The 16973-nt window shown below is 37.4% G+C and overlaps 2 protein-coding genes across 5 annotated transcripts in view; one reads left to right on the top strand and one right to left on the bottom strand.

The window, feature by feature from the left end:
* Window positions 1-16973, top strand: part of LOC141453595 (guanylate cyclase 32E) — a 126580-nt gene that overhangs the window by 58241 nt on the left and 51366 nt on the right. The window contains exon 2 of one of the 2 annotated variants that reach the window (XM_074126991.1): window positions 7580-7712. The exons of the other annotated variant lie outside the window; for it this stretch is intronic. The gene's annotated coding sequence lies outside the window, so the exon portion shown is untranslated. The remainder of the gene's footprint in view (window positions 1-7579; window positions 7713-16973) is intronic. 2 annotated transcript variants of the gene reach the window in all.
* Window positions 4695-16973, bottom strand: part of LOC141453606 (nucleosome assembly protein 1-like 1-A) — a 51222-nt gene continuing 38943 nt past the window's right edge. For 2 of the 3 annotated variants that reach the window (XM_074127028.1, XM_074127031.1), the window contains exon 2: window positions 4695-6078. In XM_074127028.1, the coding sequence (XP_073983129.1) occupies window positions 4965-6078 (1114 nt within the window). In that variant the 3' untranslated portion in view covers window positions 4695-4964. Of the gene's footprint in view, window positions 6079-7851; window positions 8056-16973 lie in introns of those variants that run through there. The other variant, XM_074127030.1, reaches the window with a different exon arrangement.

Here is a 16973-nt window from a genome sequence, read left to right as displayed (position 1 = left end):
TGTGGCTAGGTTGGGGAAAGCGGAAGCTACGTCAACATGTTGGCTTACTCTTCTTGTAAGCTAAACTTCTCCTTAATTAGTCCTTCTAGAGAGATGTTACTCTCCCTCTTTCTATCTCTCCAGACAGTTCCGTAAGGGTTAACATCCCTGTAACCCTTCAAGCAGAAAAGGTCACGCCAAATTTCCTCACTCTACAGGGATAGATGATGAGGATTCTCAAGGGATAATAACCCTGGCCCGGCGCACTTTCTACTTGAAATTCAGGAAGATAGAAATCTCAGGAAAATAAAGTGACAGAATAAAAAAAAAAAAAGGGCAATCACAGCCCTTACTCTAGGCTCATAGGCGCCACTGTAGCCGAGCGGTTAGAGGCGAGACCTGCAAAGCTAATATGAATTGTAGTACTGGGTTCGATTCCCGGTCTTAGGCCTTGGATTTTATTTAATTTAATAAAAGAAAATAAATTGCCATTACTCCACTAATGTGTCATTACTCTTTTTAAAAAAGTAAAGTAATTGCCTATTTTTTTAAGGCAGGCTTTACGTTCAACCACCAAATTAGGTACCGTGGACGTAGGCGACTAGAAAAACATACTTTACTACAAAATTCCTCATATTAACACATTAAATAAAATGCAAGGCCTAGACTAGTACCGCAATACATCTTAGCTTTGCGGGTCTAGCCTATAACCCCTAACATACTTTACTATAAATTCCTCATATTAACCACATTAAATAAAATGCAAAGCCTAGACTAGTACCGCAATACATCTTAGCTTTGCGGGTCTAGCCTATAACCCCTAACATACTTTACTATAAATTCCTCATATTAACACATTAAATAAAATGCAAGGCCTAGACTAGTACCGCAATACATCTTAGCTTTGCGGGTCTAGTCTATAACCCCTAACATACTTTACTATAAATTCCTCATATTAACACATTAAATAAAATGCAAGGCCTAGACTAGTACCGCAATACATCTTAGCTTTGCAGGTCTAGCCTATAACCGCTCTCGACTATCGTGTCGCCTTACTCTTAATTGTACTGTCTTACCATTTTTATATTATTACTGAGGTCATTGGCGCCTGGGGCTTTTTTCTTTTTTAGCACACTTCCGGCCTCTGAACAGAGCTCTCTCTCGTTGCAACACTGTCCACCACCAAATGAGCTGTAGCTCCCAGGATTTACAAAAAAAAAAATCTTAAGGCAAAGGATTCGAAGCTAGGATCTCGTCATGGGAATTCAGTACGCTGCGCCACTGGCAGAGCGCGCCTTTTCTTCTAAATAAATTCATTCCAGCTGATTTTCTTATTCCAGGAAATCCATCCATGGATTTTCTTTTATCGTTATTATCGATATAATTTGTTATAATGGCACTAATTTCTCTCATACAACCAAAATTTTAAAAACAAAGATAAAACAAACCTTTTTATAAACAGATAAAGCTTCTTTTACGCTGAGAAAACGCTTTACAAAGCTTTGAAAATCTTCCTGGAAAACCCGGATTAGCTGTATTTTTCCAAAGATAAGCACTAATTATCGTTTTTCTTTCTTTTTAAACTGATCACACTAATCAAACAGATCAAAAGAATCATCTTTTGTACATTGTATCTTATGGGCCAAACATGATTTTCCTTAAAACGAAATTATTGTGGTCATGATAATTTGTTTTTTTAAATATTGAAGTTCTGCCGGAAATAAAAATTTTAAAGTAGCCCTGAGACTGAAATAGTGTTTCAGGAGAGGGGAGGAATTGGTCTGTAGGTATGTGAATGCTTATAAAATATCTAAAAAAATATTAAAATCGCCGGAAGTTGAAACTTAATATCCATAAAGAGACCTGATATCTGGCAACCGGAAGTGCTTTCGTTTCTAAATGAATTTTCGAATTTATTTCGTAAATAGCTGAAACAGAATGCGTACGTCTTACTGCAGACTTCTAGATCTAGAACTTAATGGCACTTGAACCGGATATACCTCCTTTACTAAAAATAGTTTCCTGTTTTAAGGGACGCCAAAGGGGGTGATCTCTCTCCCTCTTTTAAGGTACTAGGATGCTTGGGAAGCAGAGCCAGGTGCCGTCAGTTTAGTTCATGCTCACTACGCTGAAAAGTTTTCCCCATTTCCGGTGTTCGCTTTGTTCAAACAGGTCGATAATAGTACAAGGAAGGTTTCATTAAAATAGATTTAGTCACTACAAGTTTCTAGACTTTCCCCTCTTTGTCAGCAGACACCATTTACAAGTTTAAGATTGATATTTAAGGGGAAGTAATAAAAGAAAAATGGACTTCCTGCCATTAATAGATCGGGCTGCCCGCTGTGTGGTCCTCCCACAGTGATGGAAGTGGATTGTCGTGTTCTGTAATGTTACTTCCACTTCTGAGATTATATTCTGTGGACATATTTTTATTTTTCATTAGGGTATTTATAATAGAGTCGAGCCTCTCATAAAGGGCATTCTCCTCAATAGCGGCCATCTCCATTTACGGACAGTTTTTGGGTTTCCCCGTTTTACAGGGGTATTATATAGGGATATAATACACTTTCTATATAAAAGACCTCCGCCGTCTAACGGTCACACTCTACATAGCGACCGCGGACATTGATTTTGGGGAACGGATTAAATGTTTCACTTCTCCCACCAACGACCACCTTTTTATTAAAAGTTCGTTTGACGCGGTGATCAAAATAATTATCCCATCTCTGGTTTTCTGGTTTTTCCTAAAGTTTCCTATATAAGCTCCATACAACTTGTACCATTTTAATCATTTTTCAATATTACTTTGGACATTACAATATTATTTTTTCTGGATATGTCTCTCAAACGAAAGTGGTTAACTCTAGAAGAGAAAATAAATGTGTTGGAAGATTTTGGAAAAACCAAATCGAGCCAAAAGTCAACTTGCCGAAAGGTTTGTTCTATTTTTCTGATAATAGATGATAGTATGATGATAATTTTACCATAAATTATTATTGTTATTAATAAATGTGATGATTATTATAAAAATTAAAGTCAATAATATGTAGTTTTTTGATAAATTTTTTTGGATATTTAAGAAAAACTTGATGCATATCATATAGCAGCAATAATTATGCCATTATGTACGTTTTTAAATCTATTAATAATAAACAATTTTTAAATAGATGTTTGGGGAAAAAAACCCATATTTTTTCATCATGAAACATGCCTACCTCCTTCTAACGGCCACCTCCAAACAGCGGCCACTTTGCTTTCCCCCGCCAGTGTCCGTTATTGAGAGGTTCGACTGTACTTTACCTATATAACTTGGCCTTTCAGTAGTTAAGGTTAATTTTGTTTTGGGTCTGCTTTTTCTCTTTGTACGCCAGCATTTTTAGTACTAGCACCTCCATAAGGGTATAATGTCCAGGGAGGGATCCTACAATGCAAAAAACGAGAATTTGCCCAATATATATTAAAGAAAATTTGGGAATTATATCTTTTATAGGAAAAAGAGAAAAAAATTGGGGTGTTTTTGAACGTTTGCACTTTTTCGTACACTTTTTTTTGACGATCAACCCTTATACCGGAAGTTTACCCTGGCAAGAAACTGAATAGTCAAAAAAGGCTTTCTCTTACTGCGATTTCCGGGCTGCTCACTTACAGCTTCCTCAAAATGCTCCCTAATTTTTTATTTTGTAATTTACAATCTGCATACATTGTATACAATCAGTATATATGAAGAGTATGATGAACTGGTGCGAGAGGAGAGCAGGAGGAGAGAGGTAGCACTCTCTATAGGAGATAGGGGAATGTGAAGAGGAGAATGTGAGGAGGAGAGAGTGATGAACTGGTGCGGGAGGATAGCAGGAGGAGAGAAGCTACCCAGCGGTAGCACTCTCTATAGGAGATAGGGGAATGTGAAGAGGAGAATACGAGGAGGAAGAGGAGAGATAGGAGAGTAATGGCGTTTAGGCCTTCAGACTGTAAGGAAGTCGCGGGGCCACTGGCGATTCAGTCGTCGAGGAGTATTAGGGATGTCAGAGGAAGCGAGAGACAGTACAAGAGGATTAGAGCTAGTCGAGAGAGTAGTGTGGAATTTTTGGTATTTAGTCTTGGCGAGTTGGTCTATGAAGGGAATGTTGAGATCGTTGTGAAGAGTGAGGTTAGTCACCGTAGAAAGGTGCGTCAGCTATCTGTCGGAGGAGTTTTGACTGAAATGTCTCTGTACTGTCCGTAAGTTTGTAGGTTTGGCTGAACCCCACAGCTCTAGTCACAAAAATTAAATTTGTTTTTCTTTTCTCAGATGAAATCGTTAAAGATATTTTTGAGAAGGAAGTGAAACCACTTTGTGAAACAGTCAGAAAAATTTACTGCCTTGGAATTGTTTACAAAAAAAACTTAGAATTTTTAGCAACACATTAGACCTGCCCCTCCCCATTATAATAAAACGCAGAATCGTACACTATTCTGAAATAGTACTTTAGAGGGAAGAATACCATTTCTCTCCCAAGGGTGCCCCTTTAATCGAATTTACTTTTTAAAAAAAATAAAGTTTCGAGATATTTTATAAACAAACTCCTTTTTTTTTCACTTTTACCCATTCCGGTGGTCACCTGAGCGAATACTTCCGGTGAAAAGTTGAAAATAGAAAATTTTACATGATTTTTCCACACCTGGTGAAAGAAAAATAAAAAAAATTATGCTAGCAAATAGTTTATTAAAAAAACAAATTTTAATTGGTCATCTATTTAGATTTTATTGTCCCAATCTACTTACAATAACTGCAAGGTGAATTTCCAAATCTAAACAGTTTCCACAGAAAAAAAGGAAAAAGAAGAGAAAATTATACGGAAGGAAAGAGCTATCTGTAGAAGGAAAATAATTACTAATCAAGAAAAGGAAACAAAATGATTAAGTTGGTAACTCTGTTTTGTAAACATACTAAGAGAAAAAAAAGGGGGTAAATATGGTTTTGTGTGTGAGGGGGGGAGAGAGGAATTTTATTGGGCGCTTTCCGCAGACTCAGACGGATTTCCGGATCTTTGTTCCTCCTCTGTGCTGCTGGCTGATCGAGAACCGGATTCTTCCTCATCTTCTTCTTCGTCATCATCCTCATAGGAGTCGTCCTCTTCCAAAGCTTCGCCAGTATAGTAGAGGATGGCGTGCGGTATTACTTGCTCCTTGAGAAAATGGCCAATCTCAAAGTCTGACGTCAAGGCTATCTGTACTTCTTCGTCAATCTCGCCGGCTGTATCATCAGGCACTTGTGGCGGTGAGAAGAAGTTGAAGAATGTTTCATTTTTCACCGTTTTCATTACCGTACGAATGGTGCCTTTGGATTTGTGTTTTTGCCTTTTTTTGACCGTCTTTGTGGTCAAATCTTTGCCCGGATTCCAATCAATTGTACATCCTTTAGTCTTATAGATTTCCGGACCTTCAAAGGAAAATGGATCCTCCTCATCCGGTTTGCACTTCATAAAATATTCTTTGGACAGCACAGTATTAGTGAAATAATCGTTTGGTGTAAACATGAATTCTAACAAAAATCCCATTGGATTATTGTTTAAAGTCACCCGGATGTCTACCAAATGTTTGAGGATATCATCATCCTGTGGATATGTTACATCATTCAATACGCCCACATTTCTAAAAATGGTCAACCAGAAATTTGGCACACCTGGTCCTTCCGGTATTTTCTCCTGTTCCATTTTCAATCTGGCTTCCACTTCAGGCGTCATATCCGGTACTTTTGGCTCAGGATGTAGTTCATCTTCTGATGGTTCATATTTACCAGCGATAATTTTCGCACGTTTATCAAAGATCGCCTTATACTGTTGATAATATTTCATTTCAATATTATGTATATCATTATAGAAATTAGCTTCCATATTTATTATAGACACTTGTTGCTTCTTTAAAGCTCTTATACGCTTCTTGATTGGCTGAGGCAGCGCGTACAACATCAACAGCTGATCTCTAGCGTACATATTGGACAGTGTACCTTCAACAGCGTTGGTACTTTTTAAAAATTTGTCTACTGGGTTTTCTTCGCCACTTTCATCTGTAAGTTTTTCCCCTCTGCCACCGTCCTCAGTACCACCCGGCATTTTTCCACTGAAACAGAAAAGATAATATTTTCTACTCAGTAAACGTGGAGCGGAAGAACAATCTCTGTAAGGAGGAAGTGTGGCAGCACCGTAAATCTTATTAGTAATGAAATTTCATTGGATTGTAGAGTTTCCCTCATGAATGGCGTCAAAGATTTCCATTAAACTTAGTATGCTAATTGCCAAGATGCAGAGTTATCATGATTTGGAACATTAGCTAAGGAGTAAGGTCATAAAAATAGAACAATTCAACACCTGTACAATAAGCTTTCTGAATGGGGAAAAATCGAATTTCTCGAATGAATCGAAATGGGAGAGATTGTTGACAACAGTTTATTTTTAGTAGAAAATAGATCCGATTGGTCCTTCCATTCACCAATCAAACCTAACGCACTCATACAAATAAAAGCGCAAACACGCCAATAAAAACATTCACCCTAAACGTTCACGATTCATTCATGTCAAATTTATTGTAAAAAGCAAAATCACAGGAAATAAACCCAAAACTTATTGCAATATGAAATAGCGATTTCCGTGTCTTCACATACTACTATTAAATTACTGCATAAGTAAAGTAATTGCCTATTTCTTTTTCAGGCGAGCTTTACGTCCAACTACCACAAATTTTTAGGAGTCATGGACGGAGGCGACTAGCAAACATACTTTACTACAAAATTCCTCATATTAACACATTAAATAAAATGCAAGGCCTAGACTAGTAGTACCGCAATACATCTTAGCTTTGCGGGTCTAGCCTATAACCGCCTAACATACTTTACTACAAAATTCCTCATATTAACACATTAAATAAAATGCAAGGCCTAGACTAGTAGTACCGCAATACATCTTAGCTTTGCGGGTCTAGCCTATAACCGCCTAACATACTTTACTACAAAATTCCTCATATTAACACATTAAATAAAATGCAAGGCCTAGACTAGTAGTACCGCAATACATCTTAGCTTTGCGGGTCTGGCTTATAACCGCCTAACATACTTTACTACAAAATTCCTCATATTAACACATTAAATAAAATGCAAGGCCTAGACTGGTAGTACCGCAATACATCTTAGCTTTGCGGGTCTAGCCTATAACCGCCTAACATACTTTACTACAAAATTCCTCATATTAACACATTAAATAAAATGCAAGGCCTAGACTGGTAGTACCGCAATACATCTTAGCTTTGCGGGTCTAGCCTATAACCGCCTAACATACTTTACTACAAAATTCCTCATATTAACACATTAAATAAAATGCAAGGCCTAGACTAGTAGTACCGCAATACATCTTAGCTTTGCGGGTCTGGCTTATAACCGCCTAACATACTTTACTACAAAATTCCTCATATTAACACATTAAATAAAATGCAAGGCCTAGACTAGTAGTAGTACGCAATACATCTTAGCTTTGCGGGTCTAGCCTATAACCGCTCGGCTATTCGTGGCGCCTTAATTACTGCATAATTTATAGTGTTATGTTAATATCACAATTTTATTTTGTTTTAGTTTTTGCCAATTATCTGCAGAATTTAAGGAAGAAAATTTGCTGTGTAATTGATTTTGGAGCCACAACAGGAAACGAGTAACCATTCCAGCGTGCTGGATTCGAGCCCTGGAATCTCCGCATGGAAATTACACTGTAAGCTACCCAATAAGCTGATCCCTTCCATTATTTTTGTTTCGTTATTAAATGAAAAAAAATTTCCAGAATAAGACAGTGAGTACAGATAAAAGAAATAGGAGGAAATATTTATTACAAATTTATCAATAAAACTTACCAAGTTTTCTAATAATTAAATTCCAAGATTATATATTTTGAAATAAATATTAAGATTCAAACAATTCAAAATAAGATCTCTAGTAAAAGACGAAATTCCACTTATAATTACTTTCTTTTTTCTTTTATTTAATCCTCAATTCAAAAACAAAAACAATGATTTCTAAAAGAGAAAAAAATTTTTTGAATTATTTTACAGCTGAAAACAAAACTGTTCATTAACATTTTTATAAACATATGATTTGCGTAAAAAGAAAAAATTAAATAAACTTATGTTATTTATAGGTCACCAATTGGTGAGCTCAAAACTAGTCAAAAAATTTCATATTTAAATTTGGATAAATTCAAATTAAGTTCATTGGTCACAGGAAGCAGTCAATGCCTGCACAAGAATAATACCTGGTGTAGACACTCTCATGACTTCCTGTCAGCACAGTTCTTGACGTTCTTTTAAATTTTTTTCTAAAATCGAAATTCGTCTTTAGAGGGGATAGTTTCCCCTCACCCCTAAATCATAAATTCAATTCCCAAGGTCAATGAAGCGATCCATACTCGATTCTGAAATCAATCTAGCGGAGTCTTTTCTTTGAATCCATTATCTACACACTCATAGCTTGAAAGTGGGCTAATGTAAAGAATAGTTACCCGGAGGTGTGGCCTGATTATTTTTAGGGCATGCGCAGTACAGCACACTTACCGTTGAGTTTTTAAACTACTTCCCGCCAATGTACTGTATATAATTTGTTTGAATTTCTTACCTCTTATGTTTCGCGCGCATGCGCAGTACACTTACTGCATAGCAACTGCTTCCTTTTTAATGTATTATCAGTTCCCGCCAGTGCCCTGTTTGTGACTTGAGGTGCCTTCTTTTTTTTGTAACTTTATGAGCATGAGCGTTTTAAATTTGCAGTTTTTTTTTTTAAATTAAAGCATGAATGTAGTGTGAGTGAGGATGGAGTAACGAATGTTTTAAAATTTTGTATGGATGTTGGTTAGGATTTTCTGGAGGGAGTCCGCCAAGTATACCCTCCTCAGGAAAAGGACTCCACAGAATAAGGTAAGTTTCTTTTGTGTTGTTCTTTGTAATTATTGTAATGAATATTGTACTCAAATTAAAAAATTGAGGGTGATTAGGTAGGTTAGGAGGGGGGTGTGGGGGCAAAGAAATAAATAAATCAGGGGGTGTGGGGGCAAAGAAATAAATAAATCAGGGGGTGTGGGGGCAAAGCCCCCACATAAAGGGGGGTTTAAATAAAATTATCAATCTTAAATAAATAAATCGAAGTGATTCTGATTCGCTGTTACCATATAACCCGCCAGATTTAAATGTAAATATAAAATAAATAGTTTTATATTTATATTTGAATATGGCGGGTTATATAGTAACAGCGAATCAGAATCACTTCGAATTAGGCCACACCTCCGGGTAACTATTCTTTACATTTACCAAAAAGTGGTTTAATACGGACGACATTGGGCCTTGCTGCGATTTCCTAGTTTCTAAAAACTGTTCTTGCAACCAATAGAGGTGACTGCTCTGGATGGTTACTCTCATTGCGTCATAACATACTTGACTCAATCTATACATTCTGTAATGTACACTTTTGTTCATATATAGTATAAAAAAAAAATTGTACTATTGCCTTGAATAGGTCTACAAGGAAGATGCTTGTAGCCAATGAGATGGTTGCCCTGGAATGTCCAGGCTAGAAAGAGTAACAAACGAAGTAATCAAAAAGAAAAATGAAAATTTAAAAAAAAAAAATATTGTGCAACAAAAGTTGGAGGAAAAAACAACATGAAAAGAATGGAAGATGGCCAAGGAAATCCTAGACCTAAGAAAGCCGAAGGAAGCAGAAGTCAGGGTAGACCCAAGGAAATGTGGATAAATGGCGTCCGAGAAAGACTCCACGGACTGAGAGAAGAGCATAATCCGGGATAGATCCAGTTGGAAGATGAAATTAAAAGAAACATTTGGTTGGGAACTCAAAAATTAAAAAAAAGGAATAATCGGATCTTCAGCCAGGTAATACCAAATATTGAAATAGAAAATTTCAGCATCCTTGGAAAGGCAGCCATTCAAGTTCTATTCCCGCTGTTCTGCAGGGACTCTAAACTGTTTCCAGAGTATAAACTCCTGCTATACAAGGTAGTGGTTGCTGCAGCCATTCAAGCACTATTCCCGCTGTTCTGCAGGGACTCTAAACTGTCTCCAGAGTATAAACTCCTGCTGTACAAGGTAGTGGTTGCTGCAGCCATTCAAGTACTATTCCCCGCTGTTCTGCAGGGGCTCTAAACTGTCTCCAGAGTATAAACTCCTGCTGTACAAGGTAGTGGTTGCTGCAGCCATTCAAGTACTATTCCCGCTGTTCTGCAGGGGCTCTAAACTGTCTCCAGAGTATAAACTCCTGCTGTACAAGGTAGTGGTTGCGCTGCAGCCATTCAAGTACTATTCCCGCTGTTCTGCAGGGACTCTAAACTGTCTCCAGAGTATAAACTCCTGCTGTACAAGGTAGTGGGTTGCTGCAGCCATTCAAGTACTATTCCCGCTGTTCTGCAGGGGCTCTAAACTGTCTCCAGAGTATAAACTCCTGCTGTACAAGGTAGTGGTTGCGCTGCAGCCATTCAAGTACTATTCCCGCTGTTCTGCAGGGGCTCTAAACTGTCTCCAGAGTATAAACTCCTGCTGTACAAGGTAGTGGGTTGCTGCAGCCATTCAAGTACTATTCCCGCTGTTCTGCAGGGGCTCTAAACTGTCTCCAGAGTATAAACTCCTGCTGTACAAGGTAGTGGTTGCGCTGCAGCCATTCAAGTACTATTCCCGCTGTTCTGCAGGGACTCTAAACTGTTTCCAGAGTATAAACTCCTGCTGTACAAGGTAGTGGTTGCTGCAGCCATTCAAGTACTAGTCCCGCTGTTCTGCAGGGACTCTAAACTGTTTCCAGAGTATAAACTCCTGCTGTACAAGGTAGTGGTTGCTGCAGCCATTCAAGCACTATTCCCGCTGTTCTGCAGGGACTCTAAACTGTCTCCAGTGTATAAACTCCTGCTGTACAAGGTAGTGGTTGCTGCAGCCATTCAAGTACTATTCCCGCTGTTCTGCAGGGACTCTAAACTGTCTCCAGAGTATAAACTCCTGCTGTACAAGGTAGTGGTTGCTGCAGCCATTCAAGTACTATTCCCGCTGTTCTGCAGGGACTCTAAACTGTCTCCAGAGAACAAACTCCTCCTGCAGTTAGGCCCATGTTACTTTATGCTTGTCCCTCCAGGAGTCTGACATGTCGATCCAACATCGCCTCGCTGCAGATCATTCAAAATAAATTCCTCAGGTTTGTGACAACTTCCCCCCGCTACAGACCGTATTATAGACTTACACTCTAACATCAACATGGACTATGTAGAACACTACATCAAGTACCTCGCTACTGGTTTCTTCAGTAAGTGTGAATCAAGTCACAACCACCTATGCAGACTAATAGAGGACTATAGTTTGGACACGGTGCACAGGCACAGGAGAGTTAAGAACTCCCTTTAGTGAAACTTTTCTTATCAGCTGAGGGTTTTTCACGAGTTTATTTCCTCATTATCTAATTTTATGTTTTATATTTTGTACAATTTATGTAATTATTATGCTGGAGGTTATAGTATTCGCACTGGCACTCCATTGTACATATGTATTTATTTTCATCTAGTAAATAAAAATCTTTCATTCATTCATTCATTCAAAAAATCACCTTTCCAAACACAACGAGCTTCAAATACGGATATTTCCGGTTTCAAAAATATGCACGCAATTACTTCCGGTAGCACTTTTACTCTTAGAGAAACCACTGTTACTTCCTCACCTTTCTTCCGATGGAAACTAAAAGTAGGAAATCTAGCAAGATTCCAATATTTTTCTTACTTAAATAAGAGAATGTGAAAAATGGAATTTTGTTTTGCAAACTTGAGACAACCTACTCAAGTTTCGTGAGATTGAGGTTTACACCTTAAGGTGTAAACACCACTTAAGTACGTACGTATCCGTCATTTTTTGTTTGTCTAGAAAATTTATTTGCGAAAAGATTTTTGAAAGAGTTTTTCCATTAACCTTTTTCCACTTGAGTTAGCTTAGAGTACCCTCTTACACAAGTGGCACTTACACGAAGGGAATTTTGGTTGTCCCAGTTTTTCCTCGAGTACTTCTCCTTTTTCTTAGAAGAAAACAGGTGGGCAAATAAATGGAAAAGCTTGTAATAGCACAACTCGTCCCGCCGTTTAATGTAAAGCAAAATCGTTCACATTTTTCGAGAACAAAAATATTTATTCAGTGAAGTAAGACTTCCGGTTGCTAGATTTTTTGTTCTGTAGTTCAGAGATATTTCTTCTCACTATTACTCACTTCCGGTGGAAACTACGCTTCGAAAGTTTAGCCTCTCAGTACTTCCTCTTTAGCACCATCAGTTTGAACTTTCTCTTTTACTACAGCTAAAACGTTAAACCAGAAATCGTTCAAGATCGTCACACTTCCGTTAAAACGATTTACAATCAAATTTGCAAAAATTACGTATCGTGGAACGGGTTACTCATTGATTAGGTATCGTGGAACGGGTTACTCATTGATTAGGTATCGTGGAACGGGTTACTCATTGATTAGGTATCGTGGAACGGGTTACTCATTGATTAGGTATCGTGGAACGGGTTACTTGTTGATTAGGTATCGTGGAACGGGTTACTCATTGAGTAGGTATCGTGGAACGGGTTACTTATTGATTAGGTATCGTGGAACGGGTTACTCATTGATTAGGTATCGTGGAACGGGTTACTTACGGTTAAAGAATTATGATCGCTTATTTTTCGGTCAGTTCCCAAACTGTAGCTGAAGAAGTTCTACTGAAGATGAAAACAACAGAACTTTGTGAAACAGTTAAAATGGAAGTTATAATATTTTAATTAAACAAAAGTTCATCATGTTCAACTTTTAAAAGTGCACACCATAAATTTTAGGTAAATCTTTATAAAATTAACGTATCAGAAATGTTCAAACAAAATGTTCAGCTGTTTAGAAGTTATTTAAATGGTTAACCTTTATTTCTTGAAGAACCCGTGGTTGTTCATATGTAAAAATTGTAAACTAAGTTCTGATGGACTTTGTTCACTTATAAAGTTTAAGTCTCAAATATTCCCAGTAAACTTACGAGAGAGAGAGAGAGAGAGCGACTGTGGCTTTAATCGAAGTTAAGAAGGATCTTACGCAATATTAAAGTTGTAAACGCCAAATATTATTTATCTTTAATGTTAATAACTTTTGAGTTTAATATGAGAAAGATATCTCCCAAAATTCTAACTCACAAAATAACCTTCAAATTCCATAACTCTCTGAATTACTATTTCAATTCTAATCTCTTTGAAAGGAATCTACCCCTTTCCGCGAGTTTTTTCTAAGGAAAAAAAAAAAATGTCGATTCATTATCACTTCCGGCCAGCTGGATTTTTTTTTCCAAATTTCACCAATAAAAAAGTCACTTTTGCACACTAATAGTGACTTATTTTAATACTTGAGAGCGTTGATTTCCCTCTTTGTTCATATTTTTAATATATTATTATACTAACTGTTACATACAGTTGTGTATGAGCTCTCGTACAGTGAAGTAGTGTACAAAGTTCGTGTCTATTGCAACTACATTTTTGTATATACGAGGGTCGTTTGAAAAGTTCGTGCAAAAATAAAAACTACTTAATTTTTGGGGGTAAACCTATTTTATTTTTCAACATAGTCTCCTTTTAGGCTTATACACTTCGTCCAACGCTGCTCTAGTTTGTTGATCCCTTCCGAATAATAGGATTTTTCCAAGCTCTGAAAAATAGCCATTCGTTTCTGCAATCACCTCCTCGTTTGAATAAAATCTTTTTCCCGCCAGCCATTTCTTCATATTGGGGAACAAATAGTAGTCCGAGAGAGCCAAGTCTGGAGAATAGGGGGGATGTGAAACGAGTTGGAACCCTATTTCCATTAATTTTGCGACCACAACTGCTGAGGTGTGAGCTGGTGCGTTGTCGTGATGGAAAAGGACTTTTTTGTGGGCCAATCGTGGGCGTTTTTCTTGTAGCTCGGTTTTCAAACGGTCCAATAACGATGAATAATATGCACCTGTAATAGTTTTACCCTTTTCCAGATAGTCGATGAGGATTATTCCTTGCGAATCCCAAAAGACAGTCGCCATAATCTTTCCGGCCGAAGGAACGGTCTTCGCCTTTTTTTGGCGCAGATTCCCCCCTTGGTAACCCATTGTTTAGATTGTTCTTTGGTCTCAGGAGTGTAGTGATGTATCCATGTTTCATCCACAGTGACGAAACGACGCTTAAAGTCCTGCGGATTCTTCTGGAACAGCTGCAAACCGTCCTTGCAACACTTCACACGATTTCGTTTTTGGTCAAGCGTGAACAATCGCGGCACCCATCTTGCGGATAGCTTTGTCATGTCCAAATGTTGATGCAAAATATTATGTACCCGTTCATTCGAGATGCCCACAGCACTAGCAATCTCACGCACCTTTACTCTTCTGTCATCCGTCACCATATCATGGATTTTATCAATGATTTCTGGTGTAGTAACCTCAACAGGGCGTCCAGAACGTTCAGCGTCACTTGTGCCCATATGGCCACTCCGAAAATTTTGAAACCACTTATAAACTGTTCTAATCGAAGGTGTAGAGTCACCATAATGTTTATCAAGCTTCTCTTTAGTATCCTGAGGAGTTTTGCCTTTCATAAAGTAGTGTTTAATCAACACACGAAATTCTTTTTCGTCCATTTTTTGAAAATCACTCGACTTCCTCGATTCAAACGAATGCCAAACACAAAGAAATAGACCGATCTGGCTGAAACTTGGAGTGTGTTCTTCCAAGAGATGCTACTAAACAAACATAACCTCGATACGCGCCAGTGGTGCTAGCTCTCTGACTTTCCACGGACTTTTCACAAGACCCTCGTAAAGGAGGAACTACAGGGAGTACATTTATTTTTTATTATTTTCTATTTTCTAATTGAATTTTCCCTTTTTTTGTACATATTCTGCTTTCAGTTTTTCTTAATTTTCTTAATTCTTCTGTACATATTTTGTGCATCATTTTTTGTTCATTTAAAGAGTTTAATTTTATTTAAGTTGGTTTTGATTATTGGACCATTATGGGGGATTCCCAAGGGGATATGAGAAATGTTCCACCTGATAAGAATGACTTAGGACAATGTAGTACACAAAAAGAAAATATGAGCACTGAAGTTATGGAATTTACTCACTCAGGTGACAAAAATAAGACAGATATAAACATGGAAGTAATAGGAAAATCGGATGTCACAGATGAAACCAAGGAAAAAGTATATCCTCAGTTTCTATATGAAACAATTGATAAAGGTCCGTATGTGGTTTTCATGGAGGGTACCGGAAATGGGAACGGTATAGGCCGGCTCCATCCCGTGGCCCTGGGCAAACTGATATATAACAGTCATCCAGAAATTAAAAAATTTCTCAGCAGTGTTAAAAAAATAGGGCGAAATAGGATAAAAGTAGAATTAATAAATAGAGAAAGTGCTAATTGTTTAATAGGTTCACAGCTGTTAAAAGAAAAAAATTTGGTAACTTATGCCCCTACTTTCATATTACAAAGACAAGGTATTATTCGGGGAGTTTTCCATGAACTGTCGGATGAAGATATAGCTAAGGATGTTCAGTCGTCGTCTTATGAACCTGTCAGGGTGATTAAAGCGAGACGTTTTTCTCGAAAAGTTGTTGAAGCGGGCCAAACTAAATTTGTTCCTACTCAGACTGTTTTGCTCACTTTTAGAGGCCAGACCTTGCCTGATTACGTCACTTTGCACTATGTCAGATGCCCGGTAGAGCCTTATATTCAAAAAATTAACCAATGTTTTAAATGTCTTCGCTATGGACATAAAAGTGAGAAATGTAACAGCTCAGTAAGATGTAGTAAATGCGGGCAACAACATCTTAGTAAAGACTGCAGCAGTGCCGACACTCCTGTAAAATGTGTACATTGCAATGGCGAACACTCAGCTCTGTCAAAAAGTAAATGTCCTGAATTCAGCAAACAAAAATCAATTAGGTCGTTAATGACCGAAGAAAATCTGTCTTTCACTGAAGCTAGAGAAAAACTAAATAGCAATAGTTTTAGAGGAGCTTTAGTTAATCAGGTGCCAACGATTAATCATAAATCAGTTTTTCCTCCACTTCATACTACTAACAGGTTTCCTCCCAAAAGGTTACGCCCTAACATTCCTCCTGACAAAGATAATACATCTGAAAAATATAAAAAAATCCTAGCCAGCTATAGTCCAGACTGGTATAAAAGCCAGCCAATCACTAAAAACCCCTACCCCCCCCGAATTACGAAAATATCCGAGGTAAACCCTTTCAAAAATTAACAGTCGATGTAAATAAGTTTTGTGAAGCTCTATTTGAAATTGTTACCAGTCTAAAAAATGTTGACTCTAGTAATAAAAATGATATATTAAAAGAGATAAAAGTAAGAGTAGAACATTTAGGTTTATTTGAATGAATTTCAATAAACCTCTGAAACTCTTACAATGGAATGCTAGATCGGCTGTCAGTAATAAAGGCAGCTTAGAAATATGTCTAGCCCAGAATAATATTAATATTGCTATTCTCTCAGAAACTTGGTTTCGCCCAAATAAATATATTCATTTTAAAGGTTATAATGTGATTCGAAAAGACAGAAGCGACGGTAAGGTAGGTGTGGCTATTCTTATCAGCAACAACATACCGTACAAAGTTCTCAATAACATTGAAATAGATAAAGTTATGTCTGTATGTATTACGATTCCCTTTGAAAACAAACAAATTTCCATTACCACTATTTATAATAATCCTAAAAATAACATTTCTTCTCGTAACTGGGAGAAACTATTTAATAAAATACCAAAACCTTGTATAATTGCTGGCGATTTCAACTGTCACCACCAGTTCTTCGGGTGTTCTCAGACGAATTCCAAAGGTTCTTCCCTATTAGATGCTATCGATAGGTGTGGGCTTATTTTATTAAATGACGGTTCACCTACTGTTGTAAATTCAACTAATCAAGTTAATTTATCAGCCATTGATTTAACTTT

Source organism: Rhodnius prolixus, unplaced genomic scaffold (assembly GCF_049639745.1).
Source record: "Rhodnius prolixus isolate KJV_2025 unplaced genomic scaffold, Rpr scaffold_3, whole genome shotgun sequence".
NCBI classification, from domain to species: Eukaryota; Metazoa; Arthropoda; class Insecta; order Hemiptera; family Reduviidae; genus Rhodnius; species Rhodnius prolixus.
This window is presented reverse-complemented; position numbering and strand designations above follow the sequence as displayed.